The sequence below is a fragment of the Heptranchias perlo genome, chromosome 44 (genome assembly GCF_035084215.1).
Source record: "Heptranchias perlo isolate sHepPer1 chromosome 44, sHepPer1.hap1, whole genome shotgun sequence".
Classification (NCBI taxonomy): domain Eukaryota; kingdom Metazoa; phylum Chordata; class Chondrichthyes; order Hexanchiformes; family Hexanchidae; genus Heptranchias; species Heptranchias perlo.
Genome location: NC_090368.1, coordinates 8,506,940 through 8,525,733, shown reverse-complemented (window position 1 = coordinate 8,525,733; position 18,794 = coordinate 8,506,940). Strand labels below are relative to the sequence as shown.

Genomic DNA, 18,794 nt, shown 5'->3' with positions numbered 1-18,794 from the left:
GTGTGTGTTTAATAGTGAAATGTGTGTGTGTTTAATAGTGAAATGTGTGTGTTTAATAGTGAAATGTGTGTGTGTGTGTTTAATAGTGAAATGTGTGTGTGTGTGTTTAATAGTGAAATGTGTGTGTGTGTGTTTAATAGTGAAATGTTGGGGGGAGGGGGATTTATTGCTTTCGGCGGCGCAAATCTTCCTGCGCAGGCGCGGGTGACGGCCTCGCAAGCGTCAAAAGGTGCCGGCGCGGCGGCCGCGCACGCGCAGTGCCGGGTGGGCGTGGTGTGGAGGGAGGGAGCCGTGACGTCAAACGGCGCCCGGACTGCTCCCCTCGCCCCGCCCCCCCCCCCCGCGCGGCGGAAGTCCCGCCCCCCCTTTGCCCGGCGCTGATTGGCCGGCGGCCGCTGTCAGTCAGCGAGCTGGCGGTGGGCGGCGAGCAGGAGGTCGGCGGGCGCTCGGCACAAAGAGGAGGCCCGAAGGTGGGTGAGGGGGTCCGGCCGGGGGTGGGGGGGAGTGAGGGCAGGGCAGGGCAGGGGGCTTCATTGTTCATCGGGCCGGGGCCTCCCCGACCCCCCCCCTGTCACGGGTTGTCCCTCCCTCCCCTCGGGCCTCGGGTCCTGGGCCCAGTCTCTCCCTCTCCCCCCCCCCCTCCCCTCGGGGTCTTGGGTCCAGCCTCTCACAGCACAGCAAGATCCCACAGCAGGGATTGAAGCCCGCCCGGCAACTGAGTTTATTCAATGGAAAGGGTGGCAGCCATTTTGTGCACAGCAAGATCCCACAACAGCCCCCCCCCCCTCCCTCCCCCAAGTTACCCTGAGTGTGTTCAGTAGGGAAGGTGGTGTCCATTTTGTGCACAGCAAGATCCCACAACAGGGCTTCCCCCCCCTCTCCCTCCCTCCCCCAAGTTACCCTGAGTGTGTTCAGTAGGGAAGGTGGCAACCATTTTGTGCACAGCAAGATCCCACATCAGGGCTGCCCCCCAAGTTACCCTGAATTTATTCAGTAGGGAAGGTGGTGTCCATTTTGTGCACAGCAAGATCCCACATCAGGGATGCCCCCCCGCCCCTTACTCTGATTTTATTCAGTAGAAATGGTGGCAGCCACTTTGTGCACAGCAAGATCCCACTTTCCAATTAGATAAATGACCAGATCATCTGTGGTTTTGGTTGAGGGATAAATATTGGCCAGGACACTGAGGAGAACTTCCCCCCCCCCCCCCCCCCCACTGCTCTTCCCTCCACCTGAGAGGGGCAGGCAGGGCCTCCGTTTAACGTCCCATCAGAAAGACGGCGCCTCCGACAGTGCGGCGCTCCCTCAGTACTGGGCAGTGGGAGTGTCGGCCTGGATTACGAGGCTCAAGTCTCTGGAGTGGGGGCTCGAGGGGGACCTTCTGACTCGAGGGGAGAGCGCTACAGTTTTTGAAAATCTGCAGGCGATGCGCAGGCCATGTGTGCGGTTACCTCGGTTGCTTCTCGCTGCCTTATCCCTGTGCAGAGGAGCAGCCTGTGTTGTGGAGTCGGCTTGATGCAGGGGTGTGAGGAATTGTTTTTTCTTCGAGATCGTGCACATGGGGAATGTTTTATTTGGAGGTGTTACTATTAGTATTTGTCTGGATCTTGAAGTCATTACAGTTTTTTTTTAATTGGACGGCCTGTGGTGGTGATCCTGGACCAGTTTTGTCAGACGTCAAAACCGGCTGCTGTTGTCAAAGACTGCGGTAAATATCTAACCAGACATATCGAACCGCCTTGCCCCAACAATTTGTGGTCTCCTACTTTTTACAGTTATATAAAGCTCTTGTCAGTCCCCAATTAGGGTACTGTGTTCAGTTCTGGGCACCGCACCTCAGGAAGGATATATCGGCCTTGGAGGGGGTGCGGAGCAGATTCACCAGAATGATATCTGGGCTTAGAGGGTTAAATTACGAGGACAGGTTGCACAGACTGGGCTTGTATTCCCTCGAGTGTAGAAGATTAAGGGGTGATCTAATCGAGGTGTTTAAGATGATTAAAGGATTTGATAGGGGTCGATAGAGAGAAACTATTTCCTCTGGTGGGGGGGAGTCCAGAACAAGGGGGCAGAATCTTAAAATTAGAGCCAGGCCGTTCAGGGGTGATGTCACTTCTTCACACAAAGGGGAGTGGGAATCTGGAACTCTCTCCCCCCCTCCACAAAAAAAAGTCAATTGAAAATTTGTTAGGCAAGCGTATTAAGTGTTACTGAACTACGATAGGTGGATGGAGTTCAGATACAGATCAGCCTCTGGTTCCCGACCCTCCCGCCACTGGAAACAGTTTCTCCTTATTTACTCTATCAAAGCCCTTCATGATTATGAGCACCTCGATTAAATCTCCCCTTAACCTTGTTCTGCTCTAAGAACAACCCAAGCTTCTCCAGTCTCTCCTGCGGATGTAACTCGAGCTGCCTGTAGTTTTATTTTTTTTTTTGGAGTGGGAGCCTGCGAGGCCCCTGGGAGGTGTCTCCTGAGGGGGCGGAGGAGGAGAGAGAGAGAGAGAGAGAGAGAACGATGGGTATCTTCTTCCAAATGCTGGAGGAGTGTCGTAACGCTGTCTTAACTCTTCCATAGCACTTTTTATCGGCATTTGCTGGAGGTGTAAGGCTGAGGCTCGGACGGACGGTGATATAGTGGTTCTATTTCTGGACTTGTAACCCAGAGAACGTGAGTTCAGATCCCACCATGGCAGTTTGAGAATTTGAGTTCCGTTTAAATGTAAAGCTGGTATCAGTACAAGTGACCGTGAAGCTGTGTCAGATTGTCTTTTTTAAAAACCCACCTGGTTCACTAATGCCCACTTAGGGATGGAAACCTGCCGTCCTTACCCGGTCTGGTCCATATGTGACTCCAGTCTCATACCCAACGCGGTTGGCTCTTAACTGCTCTCTGAAGTGGCCCTGCAACCCACTAAGTCATATCAAACTCCTCAAGGCGACTAGTGAATGGGCAATAAACGTCCGGCCTTGCCAGCGATGCCCGCATACCCAGAGTGAATTTAAAAAAAGACTGCTCCAGAGGCCTGTTTTTATTTCAGCCCTCTTGAGCCGCAGTGCAATATTCGAAGAAGAGGATTAAGAATATAAGAAATAGGAGCGGGAGTAGGCCATGCGGCCCCGCTCGGCCTTGTTGGCCTCTGATCCTACGGCATCTTTGGCCTTTTCCCCTGGCCCCTCTTGCCATCATTATCTTCCTCTTGGTTATTGGCTGGCTGCATATACTGAGGCCCATCTCCCAGTTTGCTCCCCTTGAACTTTCGGTAAACTTTTCTTTGTTGCTGACCAAGGCTTGTTAACTTCCGTGTCCACTGCGTCCCTCCTGTTCCTAACTTTCCTCATTAATTATTGTCATCCGCTTGACTTGGTTTGCCTCCATTTGCTCAGTTACTTGGATTATATTCTAAGTTAGTTGCTCTTGCTCCTGGTTGTCTTTCACAAAATGGCTGCCGCTCCAGACCCGAGCTTCTCCATGTCTTTCCTTGCCTAATTCTCCTGCCACCCCTTGTCCTTTCTCCACCTCCCTAACTGCACCCGCGCTCCCCACCACCAACCTCAACTTCGAGCCATTTGCAGTTTCTCCACTTTCAAACTCCTATCTGGCCATGTGGATAGTCTGACCCGCTTGCAGTTTACTGCCAACTGTGCCCTGAACCCCTCCCCTGACCTCAGGAAACTCTTCTTGCTCATAAAGCCCGCCTGCTCATTTCTGGACCCTCTTCAGCCTCCTATTTGCTGTCATCAGTCTATTTTTGACATTGTCCCTACCCCCTTCAAAGGAGCTGTCGTCGTTCCCTCTCCCTCCTCAAAAAGATACCGTCGACCTCTCCGTCCTCTTTCAATTATCGCCCTGCCCCACGTGATCTCTCCCCTCAAATCCTGGAACGAGCAAAGCCTGTGGCTCAGTGGTGGCGTTCCTGCCTCTGAATCAGAAGGTGCAGGGTTCGATCGGGCTGCCCCGGGGAGCGGGGGCCGGAGCTCCGTCTTTGGATTGACTTCCAGTGGAACTCTGGTGTCTGGTGGGTGGCCCCTCCCTCATCGTATGGGTTGTGGGAGCCCATAAAACCCCCTTGCTGTACAGGACTAACCCCGCTAGCGGCTGGTATAAAGATGGTTATGGAGGTGGAAGGGGCGTTCACCCTGTCGATCAGCCTGTGAATCCTTCCACTACTCCACACTGTTCCCCAGGGGAGATATGAAAACATCATCCTGGAATATGGTGTTGACTCAACTACATATCTCCGTCTCCATTGTCCCCTGTTGCAGCACTGCAGCCTGGTTTCTATCTTGCCCGTAGTCTGTCGGTGATGATATCCCCTAGATCTGAGAGTGCAGTTTCACTCTTTCCCCTCTTTCCCCCCCACCCTGCCCCAATCCTTGATCTTTCTGGTCCCTTTGATACTTGACTATTCCACCCTCCCATGAAGTTCACTTCTGTGGTGCTGATTTCTGCTGGTTCCAGAGAAGCCCTCGTGTATTTTTGTATTGGTTCTCCCCCTTTGTCTGCATGGTCACCACTAGGGTGTTCCAGAGCTGCATCCTCATTTCCCCCCCCCTCCCACCACCCATCGATATGCTGACCCTCCGCCATCATTTGGAAGCACAGGGTCAGGTTCCATATGTGATGGCGTCCAGCTTTATCTCTGCTGTCTCTCTCCATCTCTCCGTCTGACATCTAGTCTTCCATGAGTCTAAATTGCCTCCTTTCCTGCTGTAAGCACAACTGAAGCTGCCCGCTGCTCCTGCCTGTGCCGATCCCCTGACTGCTAGCTTGGACTGAAGCTGCCCGCTGCTCCTGCCTGTGCCGATCCCCTGACTGCTAGCTTGGACTGAAGCTGCCCGCTGCTCCTGCCTGTGCCGATCCCCTGACTGCTAGCTTGGACTGAAGCTGCCCGCTGCTCCTGCCTGTGCCGATCCCCTGACTGCTAGCTTGGACTGAAGCTGCCCGCTGCTCCTGCCTGTGCCGATCCCCTGACTGCTAGCTTGGACTGAAGCTGCCCGCTGCTCCTGCCTGTGCCAATGTGCCACTCCCCTGACTGCTAGCTTGGGCTGAAGCTGCCCGCTGCTCCTGCCTGTGCCAGTGTGCCGATCCCCTGACTGCTAGCTTGGACCGAGGCCAGTGGTGTGGAGCCTTGCTGTGTTTCTTGATGGTGTTTTCCCCCGCATGCTTTCCATCACTAAAGCATTTCCACCCTTGATTTATCGCCAGTCTCTGCATCCCCTGCCCACTTCTTTCCACGTTGTGTTTTAAGGCTCATATTCATTCCGTTATCACAACATCCAGACTCAACTTCTCTTAGCTGGTCTCCCAGCTTCTGCACTCCACAAATTACATCTGATTTGGAATGCAACCTGTTCAAAGCCCCCCCCCTGCCCTCACACCTTGCCCCCCCCCATTCCATTACTCCTGTTCTTACCAGCCTCCATGCATGTACTACCTCAAGGGGCATTGTGAATATAAACGCACCCTAATCTACCTCGATGCCCTACTATAGCAGTAGTTGTCTAACTGTGGGGAGCTCTGTACTCATCTCCTCACTGCTATGAAGTCTGCTGTGTAATACACTCACCCTGTTCTCCAAGCAGTGCCGTGGGGCAGTAATTTATATTACGTTGTGAGTGGTTACATAGAACTTACAGCACAGAAACAGGCCATTCGGTCCAACTGGTCCATGCTGGCATTTATGCTCCGCACGAGCCTCCTCCCATCCTACTTCACCTCACCCTATCCCCATATCCTTTCTCCCTCATGTACTTATCGATGTTTTTCGCCTCGACTGCTCCATGTGGCAGTGAGTTGTGCACTATTCTGCTGCAGCTGGTGTGCCTGACTGCAAGACAGAGAAAGAAAGAAAGACTCGTATTTCTATAGCGACTTTTACGACCTCCGGAAGTCCCAAAGTGCCTTACAGCCAATGAAATACTTTAGAAGTGTTGTAATATTGGCAATGCAGCAGCCAGTTTGCACACAGCAAGATCCCACAAAACAGCAATGTGATAAATGACCAGATAATCTCCCTTTTGTGGTGGTTGAAGGATAAATGTTGGCCAGGAAACCGGGGAGAACTCCCCTGCTCTTCTAATAGCGCCGTTACACCCATCCGAGAGGGGCAGACGGGGCCTCAGTTTAACGTCTCATTCGAAAGACGGCACCTGCGACAGTGCAGCACTCCCTCAGTACTGGCACTGGGAGCGTCGGCCTAGATTTTCTGCTCAAGTCTCTGGAGCGGGGCCCGAGCCCACGACCTTCTGACTCAGGAGATAGAGTGCCACGGCTGACTGTCTCTGTGTGGGGTCCGATGGTATCAGTTCAGGAGGGTAGGGGGGTGGTAAACTGCCCTTTAGTTGCTGGTTTGCTTGTAACATGATGTCCGATTTCTGTGCCATGTGTAGCTGGATGCTTATTGAAGGCAGAGGTGTTGCCCCGTGCGATTGGGGTCTTGGGACGGTTGTTTTTTGAACCTCTACTAGTAAAGGGGAGAGAGCCCCACTAACCTGTAACTCCCCTTTCTCCCGCTCCCAGGACTCGCGGCATCTGCAATGGAAGATGAGCACCAGCCGGACCCTGCCCCTCATCCGAAGGGGACGTTTCCCAGCAACGCCAAGTGCTCGGAACGTCGGCAGAGCTCCGAAGATTGGGAAGATTGCTTCATCTGCTCCGAGTGCGGGAAGAGCTTCAGCCAGTACGCTCACCTGGAGCAGCACCTGTCTGTCCACAAAGGGCAGCAGCGTTTCAAATGCCCGGTCTGCGGGAAGGAGTTTGCCCACTCCTCCAGACTCCTGATCCATCAGCGCACGCACGCGGGGCAGCGCCTGTACCAGTGCCCGACCTGCGCGAAGAAATTCAGCTGCTCGTCCCACCTGCTGTGCCACCTGCGCGCCCACGCCGGGGAGAGCCTGTACCCGTGCCCGACCTGCGGCAGGCAATTCGGCCGGGCGAGCTCCCTCCGCAGGCACGAGCTCACGCACGCCGGGCAGGAGCCCTACAAGTGCCCCGACTGCGAGCGAGAGTTCAGCCAGCCCTTCTCGCTGCTGAAGCACCAACGTGTTCACATGGCAGACTGGCCCCTCCAGTGCAGCGTGTGCGGCAGAGAGTTCAAGCAGAGGTCGGCGCTGGGCATACACAAGCTGTTCCACATGGCAGAGAAGAGGCGGAGAGAGAACGAGGTGAGTCGAGTGCGGGATTTTAAACCCTTGTCGATTGTGGGCAGTAGATGTTCCACACTTTTAAGGTCCCGGGAAGGAACAGGAGCTGAAGTATTGAGTCTCTATCTGAACGGGGAGGCTGTAGGGAGGAGGGAGAGGGAAGAGGAGGTGGTATTTCAAGCTTAGAAGGAAAACCACAACAGGTGAACTGACCCTGGTAATACCAATAAATTTAGAAAGACAAGTGTTGCAGATCAGTGACCTCTCCGGCCTGTACTTTCACCGGTGTACACGGTGTGAAGTGACCTCTCCGGCCTGTACTTTCACCGGTGTACACGGTGTGAAGTGACCTCTCCGGCCTGTACTTTCACCGGTGTACACGGTGTGAAGTGACCTCTCCGACCTGTACTTTCACCGGTGTACACGGTGTGAAGTGACCTCTCCGGCCTGTACTTTCACCGCTGTACACGGTGTGAAGTGACCTCTCCGACCTGTACTTTCACCGGTGTACACGGTGTGAAGTGACCTCTCCGGCCTGTACTTTCACCGGTGTACACGGTGTGAAGTGACCTCTCCGACCTGTACTTTCACCGGTGTACACGGTGTGAAGTGACCTCTCCGACCTGTACTTTCACCGGTGTACACGGTGTGAAGTGACCTCTCCGACCTGTACTTTCACCGCTGTACACGGTGTGAAGTGACCTCTCCGGCCTGTACTTTCACCGGTGTACACGGTGTGAAGTGACCTCTCCGACCTGTACTTTCACCGGTGTACACGGTGTGAAGTGACCTCTCCGGCCTGTACTTTCACCGGTGTACACGGTGTGAAGTGACCTCTCCGGCCTGTACTTTCACCGGTGTACACGGTGTGAAGTGACCTCTCCGGCCTGTACTTTCACCGGTGTACACGGTGTGAAGTGACCTCTCCGACCTGTACTTTCACCGGTGTACACGGTGTGAAGTGACCTCTCCGGCCTGTACTTTCACCGGTGTACACGGTGTGAAGTGACCTCTCCGGCCTGTACTTTCACCGGTGTACACGGTGTGAAGTGACCTCTCCGGCCTGTACTTTCACCGCTGTATTTTAATGCTTCCCCTGGTTAGCGTCAAGTAAGCCTCTGCTGCACGAGCCTGCGTATCTGTAAGAGGGAGTTATTCCTTCAGTGGCTGTAGTCAATCATGTTTTGAGGGGAAATCCCTCTTTGCGTTTGCGAGTGTAGTTATGCTCTAGCTGTCGTTAAGGTTAACCTCACACTCTTTCACACACCAGTGTTGAGGTGTGTGTTTAAAAGTGCCCAGGAAGTGATTTTCACTTGTGTATCTGCTGAGTTAGTTTCACAGCAGTTGAGTCAAATGTCACCATACTGTTTCGCTCGTGAAAGCCCTCTCATCACTTAATGAACCTGGAGTGGTTTCAGACACTGAGGAGTATGGGTGAACACTGCCTTCATTAATAGCCCTGACCGTTAGTGCGAGAGAGAGAGATAAATAAGGAAAATAAAAATAGAAATACTAAAAGCAAGTACGTTACATGCCAGGTGGTGACTCCTGCCCGAGGGCACTGCCCTCCCGTCCTAGTGACCCCCTGCAGGTTGCCAGGTGCCATCTACCCCTATACCGGGTATAGTGCACGTTTGCCAGTAGTCACTACCCAGTGAGATGCTGGTCTCCGTCTCTGGAACTGGAAGGGGCCACACAGACTGGGCAAGAACCGCTGCTTTTTGGTGTCGGTGAGGGACTGCTTAACGGTTGTAGCTGCCTTGTCTCCCTCGGAGACCTGAACTTGGGACTCCCAACTCCCTCAAAGATGCAGAAATGATCTTTGTATAAAGGAGGGAATAAGTTTGGAGGAGCCAGAGGAGATAGAACCAGTTTTCTAGGAGGAACTGGATTTGACAGTGTGCACTGGCTAATTGTAGTGTGTCAGTCAGCAGAGTATTTGTTTCTAAAAGTGGCTCGGCCTTGGGGGTGCGATGGTGACTTCTGTCCAGACTCTTCCTGCGTACCATATGGACTTGAGACAATGGGAGGTTCATTAAAAACATTTGCCCGTAGATTGGGAGTGGCCGCAGGTAGATTGGGAGTGGCCGCAGGTAGATTGGGAGTGGCCGCAGGTAGATTGGGAGTGGCCGCGCTCATCTGCACACAGCAGGGTTTAGGTGCCAAGAACCCGTTAATGAAACAGCTCAACTGGCCAATCCTACGGCATGGAGAGCTGGCGGAGGGTCACAGGTTAAGCCCTCGGCTTCCTGTTCAGCCAAGAAAGGAACCTGTCAATCTGGTAAGAAAGTTAGTCGCTGTGAAGCTCATCGCCTAAGCACAGTGCTGACTACGTCCTGAGCATTTGTTGTTCAGAAAAGTAAATTTCAGCAGTGATGCCGAACCTGAGACTATCTAGCAAAACTGAAACTTGTAACAGGGGCACAGTCATGGCCCGAACTATAAGTTATGGGGTCCTTAATGAGAGTTAAAAACTTCTGAGGAACCTCTCTCTGGTCTAGGGGACAAATGCCCAGCCTGTAATTATCATGAAGGGAGGGCTCAGATTGGAAAAATATCTGAGGGGAGGAGAGGGTGGTCACTCTGGCACTGGGGAGGAGAGGGTGGTCGCTCTGGCACTGGGGAGGAGAGGGTGGTCGCTCTGGCACTGGGGAGGAGAGGGTGGTCGCTCTGGCACTTGGGAGGAGAGGGTGGTCGCTCTGGCACTTGGGAGGAGAGGGTGGTCGCTCTGGCACTTGGGAGGAGAGGGTGGTCGCTCTGGCACTGGGGAGGAGAGGGTGGTCGCTCTGGCACTGGGGAGGAGAGGGTGGTCGCTCTGGCACTGGGGAGGAGAGGGTGGTCGCTCTGGCACTGGGGAGGAGAGGGTGGTCGCTCTGGCACTGGGGAGGAGAGGGTGGTCGCTCTGGCACTGGGGAGGAGAGGGTGGTCGCTCTGGCACTGGGGAGGAGAGGGTGGTCGCTCTGGCACTGGGGAGGAGAGGGTGGTCGCTCTGGCACTGGGGAGGAGAGGGTGGTCGCTCTGGCACTGGGGAGGAGAGGGTGGTCGCTCTGGCACTGGGGAGGAGAGGGTGGTCGCTCTGGCACTGGGGAGGAGAGGGTGGTCGCTCTGGCACTGGGGAGGAGAGGGTGGTCGCTCTGGCACTGGGGAGGAGAGGGTGGTCGCTCTGGCACTGGGGAGGAGAGGGTGGTCGCTCTGGCACTGGGGAGGAGAGGGTGGTCGCTCTGGCACTGGGGAGGAGAGGGTGGTCGCTCTGGCACTGGGGAGGAGAGGGTGGTCGCTCTGGCACTGGGGAGGAGAGGGTGGTCGCTCTGCTAAACGAACACTGTCATTTGTGATCCATCCATTCTAGAAGTCAGCGATCCCAATGCAGAATTTGCAGCAACCAGACTCTCTCCTTCAACCAATGGGGACGCCCCAGGACGGGCTCATTTCCAAGGGGTCCGGATACTGCCAGGAGCTCCAAGATGGCCAGAAACGCTTCCTGTGCTCCGAGTGTGGGAAGAGCTTCGACCGTAACTCCCACCTGAAGCTGCACCTGCTGACCCACACCGGGGAGAAGCCCCTGAAGTGCCCCGTCTGCGGCCGGGGGTTCATCGACCCCTCCAACTTCCGCAAGCACGAGCGCACGCACACGGGCGAGAAGCCCTTCAAGTGCCCGGCCTGCGGGAAAGAGTTCAGCCAGTCGTCGGCCCTGGCCATGCACCAGCTGACCCACACGGGCGAGAAGCCCTTCCACTGCGCCGCCTGCGGCAAGAGCTTCAACAAGCAGTGCAACCTCCGGCGACACGAGCGCACGCACACCGGGGAGCGGCCGTTCGCCTGCCGCGCCTGCGGGAAGGCCTTCAACGATCCGAGCGGCCTCCGCCAGCACGCCCGGACGCACGCGGCCGAGAGGCCGTTTCCCTGCGGCCTGCGCGGGCCGGACCAGAAACCGGATTCCCCGTCGCCAGCGCACCGGCCGCTTCCGGCGGAGAACGGGCGAGATGAGGTAAACCGGTCGCGACCCCTCGGGACGCGCTTAGCGCCTGGTTGGCCGAGGCTTTTTAAGACCGAGCTTCTCCATAGCTGATAACTCGCTCGCCAAAAACCCAGTCTGGACCTTTCTCCATTCGCCCTCCTGCGCACCAGCGCTGCTGGAACCGCTGTGGCCTCCTCAATGGCCCTGACGACCCTGTGCATTGCGAAGGAGCCAAGCAGAGCGGGTTCATGGCGTGATAAACTGGCACCCGTGGTTCCAGCTCCACTCGCAAGAGATGGGCGCGAGGGGCTGGCGTTAGCAATAAACTGTCCGTGGATTGGGGGGAGCAAACTCTCATTGAAGTTTATCTTTCCTTCTGATTCTCCCTTCCCCCCCCAACAGTGCCATACGCCTCCCGGTGGCTAAGGGAATGTCCAGGTGCCAAGCTTGCTCCAATGCTGATCCTGGCACCCAAACCACCTGGGGAAGGTGCCACCTTTTGTGCCAAGTCCAAAACCAGAGGCGGGGGGGGTTGGGAAGAAAGCTGGGTTGAGCGTTGCCCATGAAAGATGGCCATGAAACATTAACCCCAGGAGCTAATGTCTGAAAGGGGGGGGGAAAAAAAAGAGAGCAACACTTGAAAACACCAGACTTTTGGGTGTCCAGTTTACCTCTCGCCCACTCAGACCAGGCGGGTGGCAACCCTGCCATCTGCTTGTACGAGCCCGAGGACCTGGGGGATGTCTTGTGTCTGGTCTGCTGCCTCCACGGCAACACTGCCACGATGAAGAGGAGGGGAGACATGCTCCTAGATGGACAAGTGCCCAATGGGAAGGGGTAAAATGGGAGGTGGGGTAAGTCGGAGGAAAGCAGTACGGGTGAGAGCTGTCCTCCTCCTTCAGTCTCGTCCTCTCTCTAAATTCCTCCTCTCCACATGTTCCCACGTGCACGGCCAGCCCTCCATCTCATTGGTAACATGAGACTTCGAGTCACTTCATATTTCACCGTCCTCTGCAGATTTCTATCCACATTTAAAATTTTTATAAAAAATCACAAACTCTGAACATTCTCATCCCTGGTCTTGTGCTCACGCACTAGTTTTCTTCACCTCTATCATTACCTTGCCACCTCCTCCTGAATCCCCAGCACATCTGTCACCTCTGGACTCCAGTAGGTGGGCTGTAGACTAGAGCATGTGATGGAAGGCCGGTCTGGCTCTTCACTCTGATCTACTGTGATAACCTCGAGCAATTCTTCTCCTCTTCTCCCTCCCCTCTGCAGGCATGATCTGTTGCTCTGGAGTAATCCTGGGTTGCCAACCCTCCCCAGTAACACTAAAAGCCTTCTCCAGCCTCCCCGCCTGTGGTTGGTTGTTGAGAGGGACTTAGTATCTTGTTGCCAAAATCAAGGCCATCAGCTCCCCTCCACCTCCTACCTACACATCTCATTAGACTGGCTTCTGCTGCATGAAGGGTCCAACCTACTCCCTCTACCCCTTACCAACACCCAGCTCCTCCATCTCGCCCAGCTCCCCCATGGTGCCATCATCCATAAGTGCACAAATAACCCTCCAACAACACCCCTCTACCGCCACCGCTGGTTGCTCCAGTGATCTGGCTGACATGCGAGCCTGGATGAGCCCAAATTTCCTCCAGCGCGTTGTCGCCCAGACTGAAGGCCCCCCCCTGTTCACATGCGTGCCTCTGGTTACCTCCCTTGGCCCGAATCTGGTGGTCTGCAAACTCAGTGCTTTCCCTTTTCACTATTTTAAAGAACGAAAGATAAAAAACTTGCATTTCCACAGCGCCTTTCGCAACCCCAGGACGTCCCAACAACACCACAACCGATGAAGTACTTTTGAAGTGTAGTCACTGTTGTAATGAAGGAAACTCAGCAGCCAATTTGTGCACAGCAAGATCCCACAAACAGCAATGAGATAAATGACCAGATCATCTGTTTGTGATGTTGGCTGAGGGATAAATATCAGCCCCAGGACACTGGGGAGAACTCCCCCCTGCTCTTCTTCCAATAGTGGCCGTGGGATCTTTTACGTCCACCTGAGAGGGGCAGACGGGGCCCTCGGTTTAACGTCTCATCCGAAAGACGGCACCTCCGACAGTGCGGCACTCCCTCAGTACTGGCACCAGGAATGTCGGCCTGGATTATGGGTCAAGTCTCTGGAGTGGGACTCGAACCCACGACCTTCTGACTCGGGCAAGAATGCTACCCACTGAGACACGGCTGACGCCCAAACAAAGCTCTGGTCCGTTGCGAAGGCAGCTGCTGCCATCTCCTTCCAGAACGTCGGTGGGATGTACGGAGGATGTGAAAAGCGCGATAGAAATGCAAGCTCACTCCAACCCACACTGCCGCAGGAACCTTTTATGTACCCCTCCTCACCTCAGCTTCATTTTTGTCCCCCACCTCTTCACGGACTGTGGCTGATCCAAAGCTCTTTGACCCTGCCCTCTCCCTCCCTCCCTCCCGCCTATCACCATCTCTCTAAATCCGTGTCCCAGTGAATTGGCCAAAGTCCGCACTTTTTTTAAATCCCTCACTGCACCCTATTTAGGAATTCTTCTGCAGCCCTACATCCCAATCTGTGTGCCCCGGTCCCCTTATCATCCCCCTCCCTCCAATTCAATTCCCAAGTATACGCTGTCTCTCTCCTCCTTTAAGACGCTGCCTACCTCTGACCAAGCTTTTGGTCACCTGTCCTAATGTCTCCTCCTTGGGCTCGGAGTCTGATTACGCTCCTGTGAAGCGTATTGGGATGTTTATTATGTTAAAGGCGCTATATAAATGCAGGTTGCTACTGACGGAGGGAGAATAGGTCGAAACCCCCTCCACCCTTGACCTCTGGAACTCTTCTAAAACCAGTTTGCTTTTCCACATCTCGCTGCCTTCAGAAGTGCCTTAAAACCTACCTCTTTGACAAATCTCTTCCCTGCTCCCCATTCCCCCCCCTCAATCCCTCCCCCTCCCTCTCGCGGGCCCTGTCGTGTTGTGTCGGGAGAGGCAGTAAGTGTTGACCTTTCTGATCCAGCAGGTGCTGCCGCCCCCAGGGAGGATCGTGTGCCCGCCGGACTCCGCCCCTCGCCCCCCGGAGACGCCCGGAGGCGCCAGCGATTCCCGGAGGCCGGACCGTCGCCAGCGTCCCCAGGAAGCCCCGAAGCGCTTCGTCTGCCCCGAGTGCGGCAAGGGCTTCAATCGGAACTCGCGCCTCAAGATGCACCTGCTGGTCCACACGGGCGAGCGGCCCCTCAAGTGCGGCGACTGCGGGAGGGGGTTCATCGACCCCTCCAACCTCCGGCAGCACGAGCGCACCCACACGGGCGAGAAGCCCTTCAAGTGCCCGGCCTGTGGCCGGGAGTTCAGCCAGTCGTCCACCCTGCTGGTCCACCAGCTGACCCACACGGGCGAGAAGCCCTACGGCTGCCCGGTGTGCGGGCGCAAGTTCAACAAGCAGTCCAACCTCCGCCGCCACGAGCGCACCCACCTGGGCGAGCGGCCCTTCAAGTGCCCCGACTGCGGCAAGGGCTTCATCGACCCGCCCAGCCTCCGCCAGCACCAGCGCAAGCACGGGGCGCCGGGCCCCCGCTGGCACTGCGCCACGTGCGGAGCGAGCTTCCCGCGGGAGGCGGAGCTGGAAGCGCACCAGCTGCTTCACACGGGAGCGACGGAAGAGGTAAATGGCGGCGGCGGTCGCTCGGTGCCAGGCTCGGCTGTCCTCGGCGCTCGTAGACTTGAGGGAGCCCTGGGGAAAGGAGTTACGTCAGTCAGAGATGGCGCAGCGAGTCGTAACTTCGGCGCAGCGAGGACGTAGGGTAGCTTGGGCGGAGTGAGAGGGTAACTTTAGAGGAGCAATAACATATGCTTAGAAAATGGAGGGGGCCAAGACTGGTTATTCAAGGTGAATGCTAAAAGGGTTAAATTACGAGGACAGGTTGCACAGACTGGGCTTGTATTCCCTCGAGTGTAGAAGATTAAGGGGTGATCTAATCGAGGTGTTTAAGATGATTAAAGGATTTGATAGGGTCGATAGAGAGAAACTATTTCCTCTGGTGGGGGGAGTCCAGAACAAGGGGGCAGAACCTTAAAATTAGAGCCAGGCCGTTCAGGGGTGATGTCAGGAAGCACTTCCTCACACAAAGGGTACATAACAACATAAATAGGAGCAGGAGTAGGCCATTCGGTCCCTCAAACCTGTTCCGCCATTCAATAAGATCATGGCTGATCTTCGACCTCAACTCCACTTTCCCGCCCGATCCCCATATCCCTTGATTCCAAAAATCTATCGATCTCAGTCTTGAATTTATTCAATGACTGAGCATCCACAGCCCTCTGGGGTAGAGAATTCCAAAGATTCACAACCCTGAGTGAAGAAATTCCTCTTCATCTCAGTCTTAAATGGCTGACCCCTTTTCCTGAGACTATGCCCCCTGGTTCTAGTCTCTCCAGCCAGGGGAAACAACCTCCCAGCATGTACCACGTCAAGCCCCCTCAGAATCTTAGATGTTTCAATGAGATCACCCCTCATTCTTCTAAACTCCAGAGAGTACGGGCCCATTCTACTCAATCTCTCCTCATAGGCCTTATGTTCTTATTGGGCTTGGCTATGGTGTCTCCCATGACGAAATGATTCGTCAGCATTGTCCAAGGATGAAACATGACCACTTGGGTGGGGACCCCTGCCCACGGGACCACACCCCATGAAGAGCCACCAACCTCCGATGAAAATACCACCCGTGCTGGTAGTTCCTTTGCCCCTGAGCCAGGTGGACTGGCAGGGTCCTGGGTTTGATTCCTGGCCTGCCCTCTTCACCGGGACCAGGGTAGGTGCTAACCAGTTGGCTTGAGCGACACTGTTAGCGAGCAGGTCAATGGGCTTGGGTTCCCACTCCCTGAGAGCGAGATCGGGCATGCCTGTGACGGCCTTCGTAGTTGCTGGATATCCTCCCAGCACTGTCGAGGGGTAACCAAAGCAATAGGTAGCGGAGGGTGAATTCTGCAAGTGGAATCTTCACCCGGTGTTTGAATCGCAGGCTCTGGAAGGGAGCAGAGAAACTAAGAAAGGGTGAATTAGTCTGTGTACTGGCCTCTGTCCTGGGCATCCATCGAAGATGGTTCAACTCTCTAGTCTCTGGGAAGAGAATTTGAGTGAGGGTGAGGTGTCTTGGTGCAGGAGGGGAACCGGAGGGGGGCGAGTAGGATTGCAGAGGAGGTAGGAAGGAAGTTAAGTGGTGAAACTAGAGTTAAAATATGAACTGGCCGGTTTCAACGTGTGCTCACTATCCAATATTTACAGTACCTCCAGTATCCTAAGACGATTCTGAACTCCCAGTGACTGTCGTTACTTGATACATTACAGGGATTTAAGGTTAACAACTCCCTGGGGCAGGTGGTGTATAGTCCAGGGGGACATGGGGGACTGGCCACAAACACATTACTGCATGCTCGTGTGGTTCCACGGGGCTGGAAAACGAGTAAATAGCCACAGGCCCATCAGCCTAGCCTCAATAACAGGGAAATAATGGGAACTGTCCCACTGGGCCCGCATGCAACAGCACCCGTGTAGGAACGAACAGCCCGCATGCATTTAGGAGACACTCCCTACCATTGTACAATACTTTGCATCGTCACTATTCAATCACCTGTCCCAAATGCATGTGGAGAATCGAAATCCTTTTCCTCTGCCTGTGTCTTAGAACGTACCGCTGTACCGTTCCCTCACCTGACCAACTCCGCCTCCTCCCTGAGGACGTTACAGGCACTAGAAAGTGGGACAGTTACAGCCAGGAAGGACGTTACACTGCCCGAGTGTTGGAGTAGTTCTGGCTAGAGTAATGGGGCTGGAAAGATTGGTTCGATGGTGAGGGAGACTGAGGTCTCTACTCTGATGACCTTGTCTCGGTTTAGCCGATGTCTGTATTTACACTAACGTTGATTTCTGCGCCGACTCTAACTTCTGTGCACAATTTCTTCCAGTGTATTAGTAGTGGGGAATTTCCAGACAGCAGACCTGAGCCAGACATCGATTCCCGACTAGACAGAGCTGCGGTTATTGGACCCTGAATGCCAGCCAGCAGTGAACCCCTCTCCGCTTCAGAGCATTGTCTAGACTAGAAAAGTACCAAGCAGTACTCGCTGGAGAGGGGGGTCCCCATCGCACGGACTGTGGGAAGGGGTTCCTGGACCACCTCACGGAGAAAGGAGGGGTTTATTCAGTGAAACATCAAACACATCCAAACACACACCACTCGGGCCTGGACTAATAATCCAGAGAACGTGAGTTAAAATCGCACTGCGGCAGGCTGACGATTTAAATTTATTTTACTAAATCTGGTACTAGTAAAAGCGACCTTGAAGCTGTCGGGCTGTAAAAAGCCAACTGGTTCACTCATGTCCCTTTAGGGAAGGAAACCTGCCGTCCTTACCCGCTCTGGGCCTATATGTGACTCCAGTCCCCACACCAACATTGTTGACTCTGAACTGCCCTCTGAGGTAGACCTCGTATGAAACCGCTACCAAGTCCCGCGATACCCAAATCCCGAGAATTAATAAAAAGCAGTCACTGTAGGAGGAGCTTCAACGCGTCAGACGACCTGTTCACCCGCCACTCTCAAGGCCGCGAGACTGTTTAAACAGACAGGGAGAGGCTTCGAATCCTCTCAGCTGGTGAAACGTCGCTGCCTTTGCACCCGAGCCTGGTTTAATTGCACCGTCTGTGCGACGGCCTAAAGATACAGCACCAGTTTCGCATTGGGTGCTCAGTGCTCCTTTTAACCGACTGTCCTGCCCAGTGAGGTCCGAGTTCCTCACACTGGGGAACGACGGTCTGAGTATACTGACCGGAGGGGACTCCCGTCGCCCAGCTCGGCGGGAGATGCGTGGACTTGTTCACAGCTGAGGAGCTCCAGTCCCACTTCAAGAGAAGAATCATTGGTCACCCAGTGCGCGAACCTCACCAGCGAACTCGCACTGAACGCTGACCTGTTAATGTCCCTGTGAATCCACAGTACCTGCCATCGTCTTTGGTCGGACTGGGCACAGAATGCTTCTAAAACAGACAGCACCAAGTGTGATCATCAAACTGCTTCAAGAGGTTCAGGATTGAGTGAAATATTGTGGACACTTTGCTGTGTCGAAGGATTTAACTGCCTGTATTTAGTGATTAAAGAAACCGTGTAACCCTGGTCAGTGTTTTTTTTTACTTTGTTAATGTTCCTGCTCCTCAATGTCCATGTCATCCACAACTCTGCCGCCTGGATCTTAATTTGCACCAAGTCCCGTTCACCCATCACCCCCTGTGCTCGCTGACCTACATTTTAAAATTCTCATCCTTGTTTTCAAATCCCCTCCACGGCCCTCGCCCCCTCTCCCTATCTCTGTAACCTCCTCCGGCCCTACAACCCTCCGAGATCTCTGCGCTCCTCCAATTCTGGCCTCTTGCCCATCCCCGATTTCCATCACTCCACCATTGGCGGCCGTGCCTTCAGCCGCCTGGGCCCTGAGCTCTGGAATTCCCTCCCTAAACCTCTCCGGCCTCTCTCTCCTCCTTAAAACCTGCCTCTTTGACCGAGCTTTTGGTCACCTGCCCTCATATCTCCTCACGTGGCTCGATGTTGATTTTTGTTGATTTACGCTCCTGTGAAGCGCCTTGGGATGTTATATTATGTTAAAGGCGCTA

At 54.6% G+C, this 18,794-nt stretch overlaps 1 protein-coding gene across 1 annotated transcript in view; it reads left to right on the top strand.

The window, feature by feature from the left end:
- The first annotated feature begins 524 nt into the window (after positions 1 to 524).
- LOC137306700 (zinc finger protein 585A-like) overlaps positions 525 to 18,794 on the top strand; it is a 132,078-nt gene continuing 113,808 nt past the window's right edge. The window contains exons 1-5 of the mRNA XM_067976043.1: positions 525 to 1,708; positions 6,524 to 7,167; positions 10,496 to 11,134; positions 14,151 to 14,792; positions 17,093 to 17,176. Coding sequence (XP_067832144.1) covers positions 6,541 to 7,167; positions 10,496 to 11,134; positions 14,151 to 14,792; positions 17,093 to 17,176 — 1,992 coding nt within the window. The 5' untranslated portion in view covers positions 525 to 1,708; positions 6,524 to 6,540. The remainder of the gene's footprint in view (positions 1,709 to 6,523; positions 7,168 to 10,495; positions 11,135 to 14,150; positions 14,793 to 17,092; positions 17,177 to 18,794) is intronic.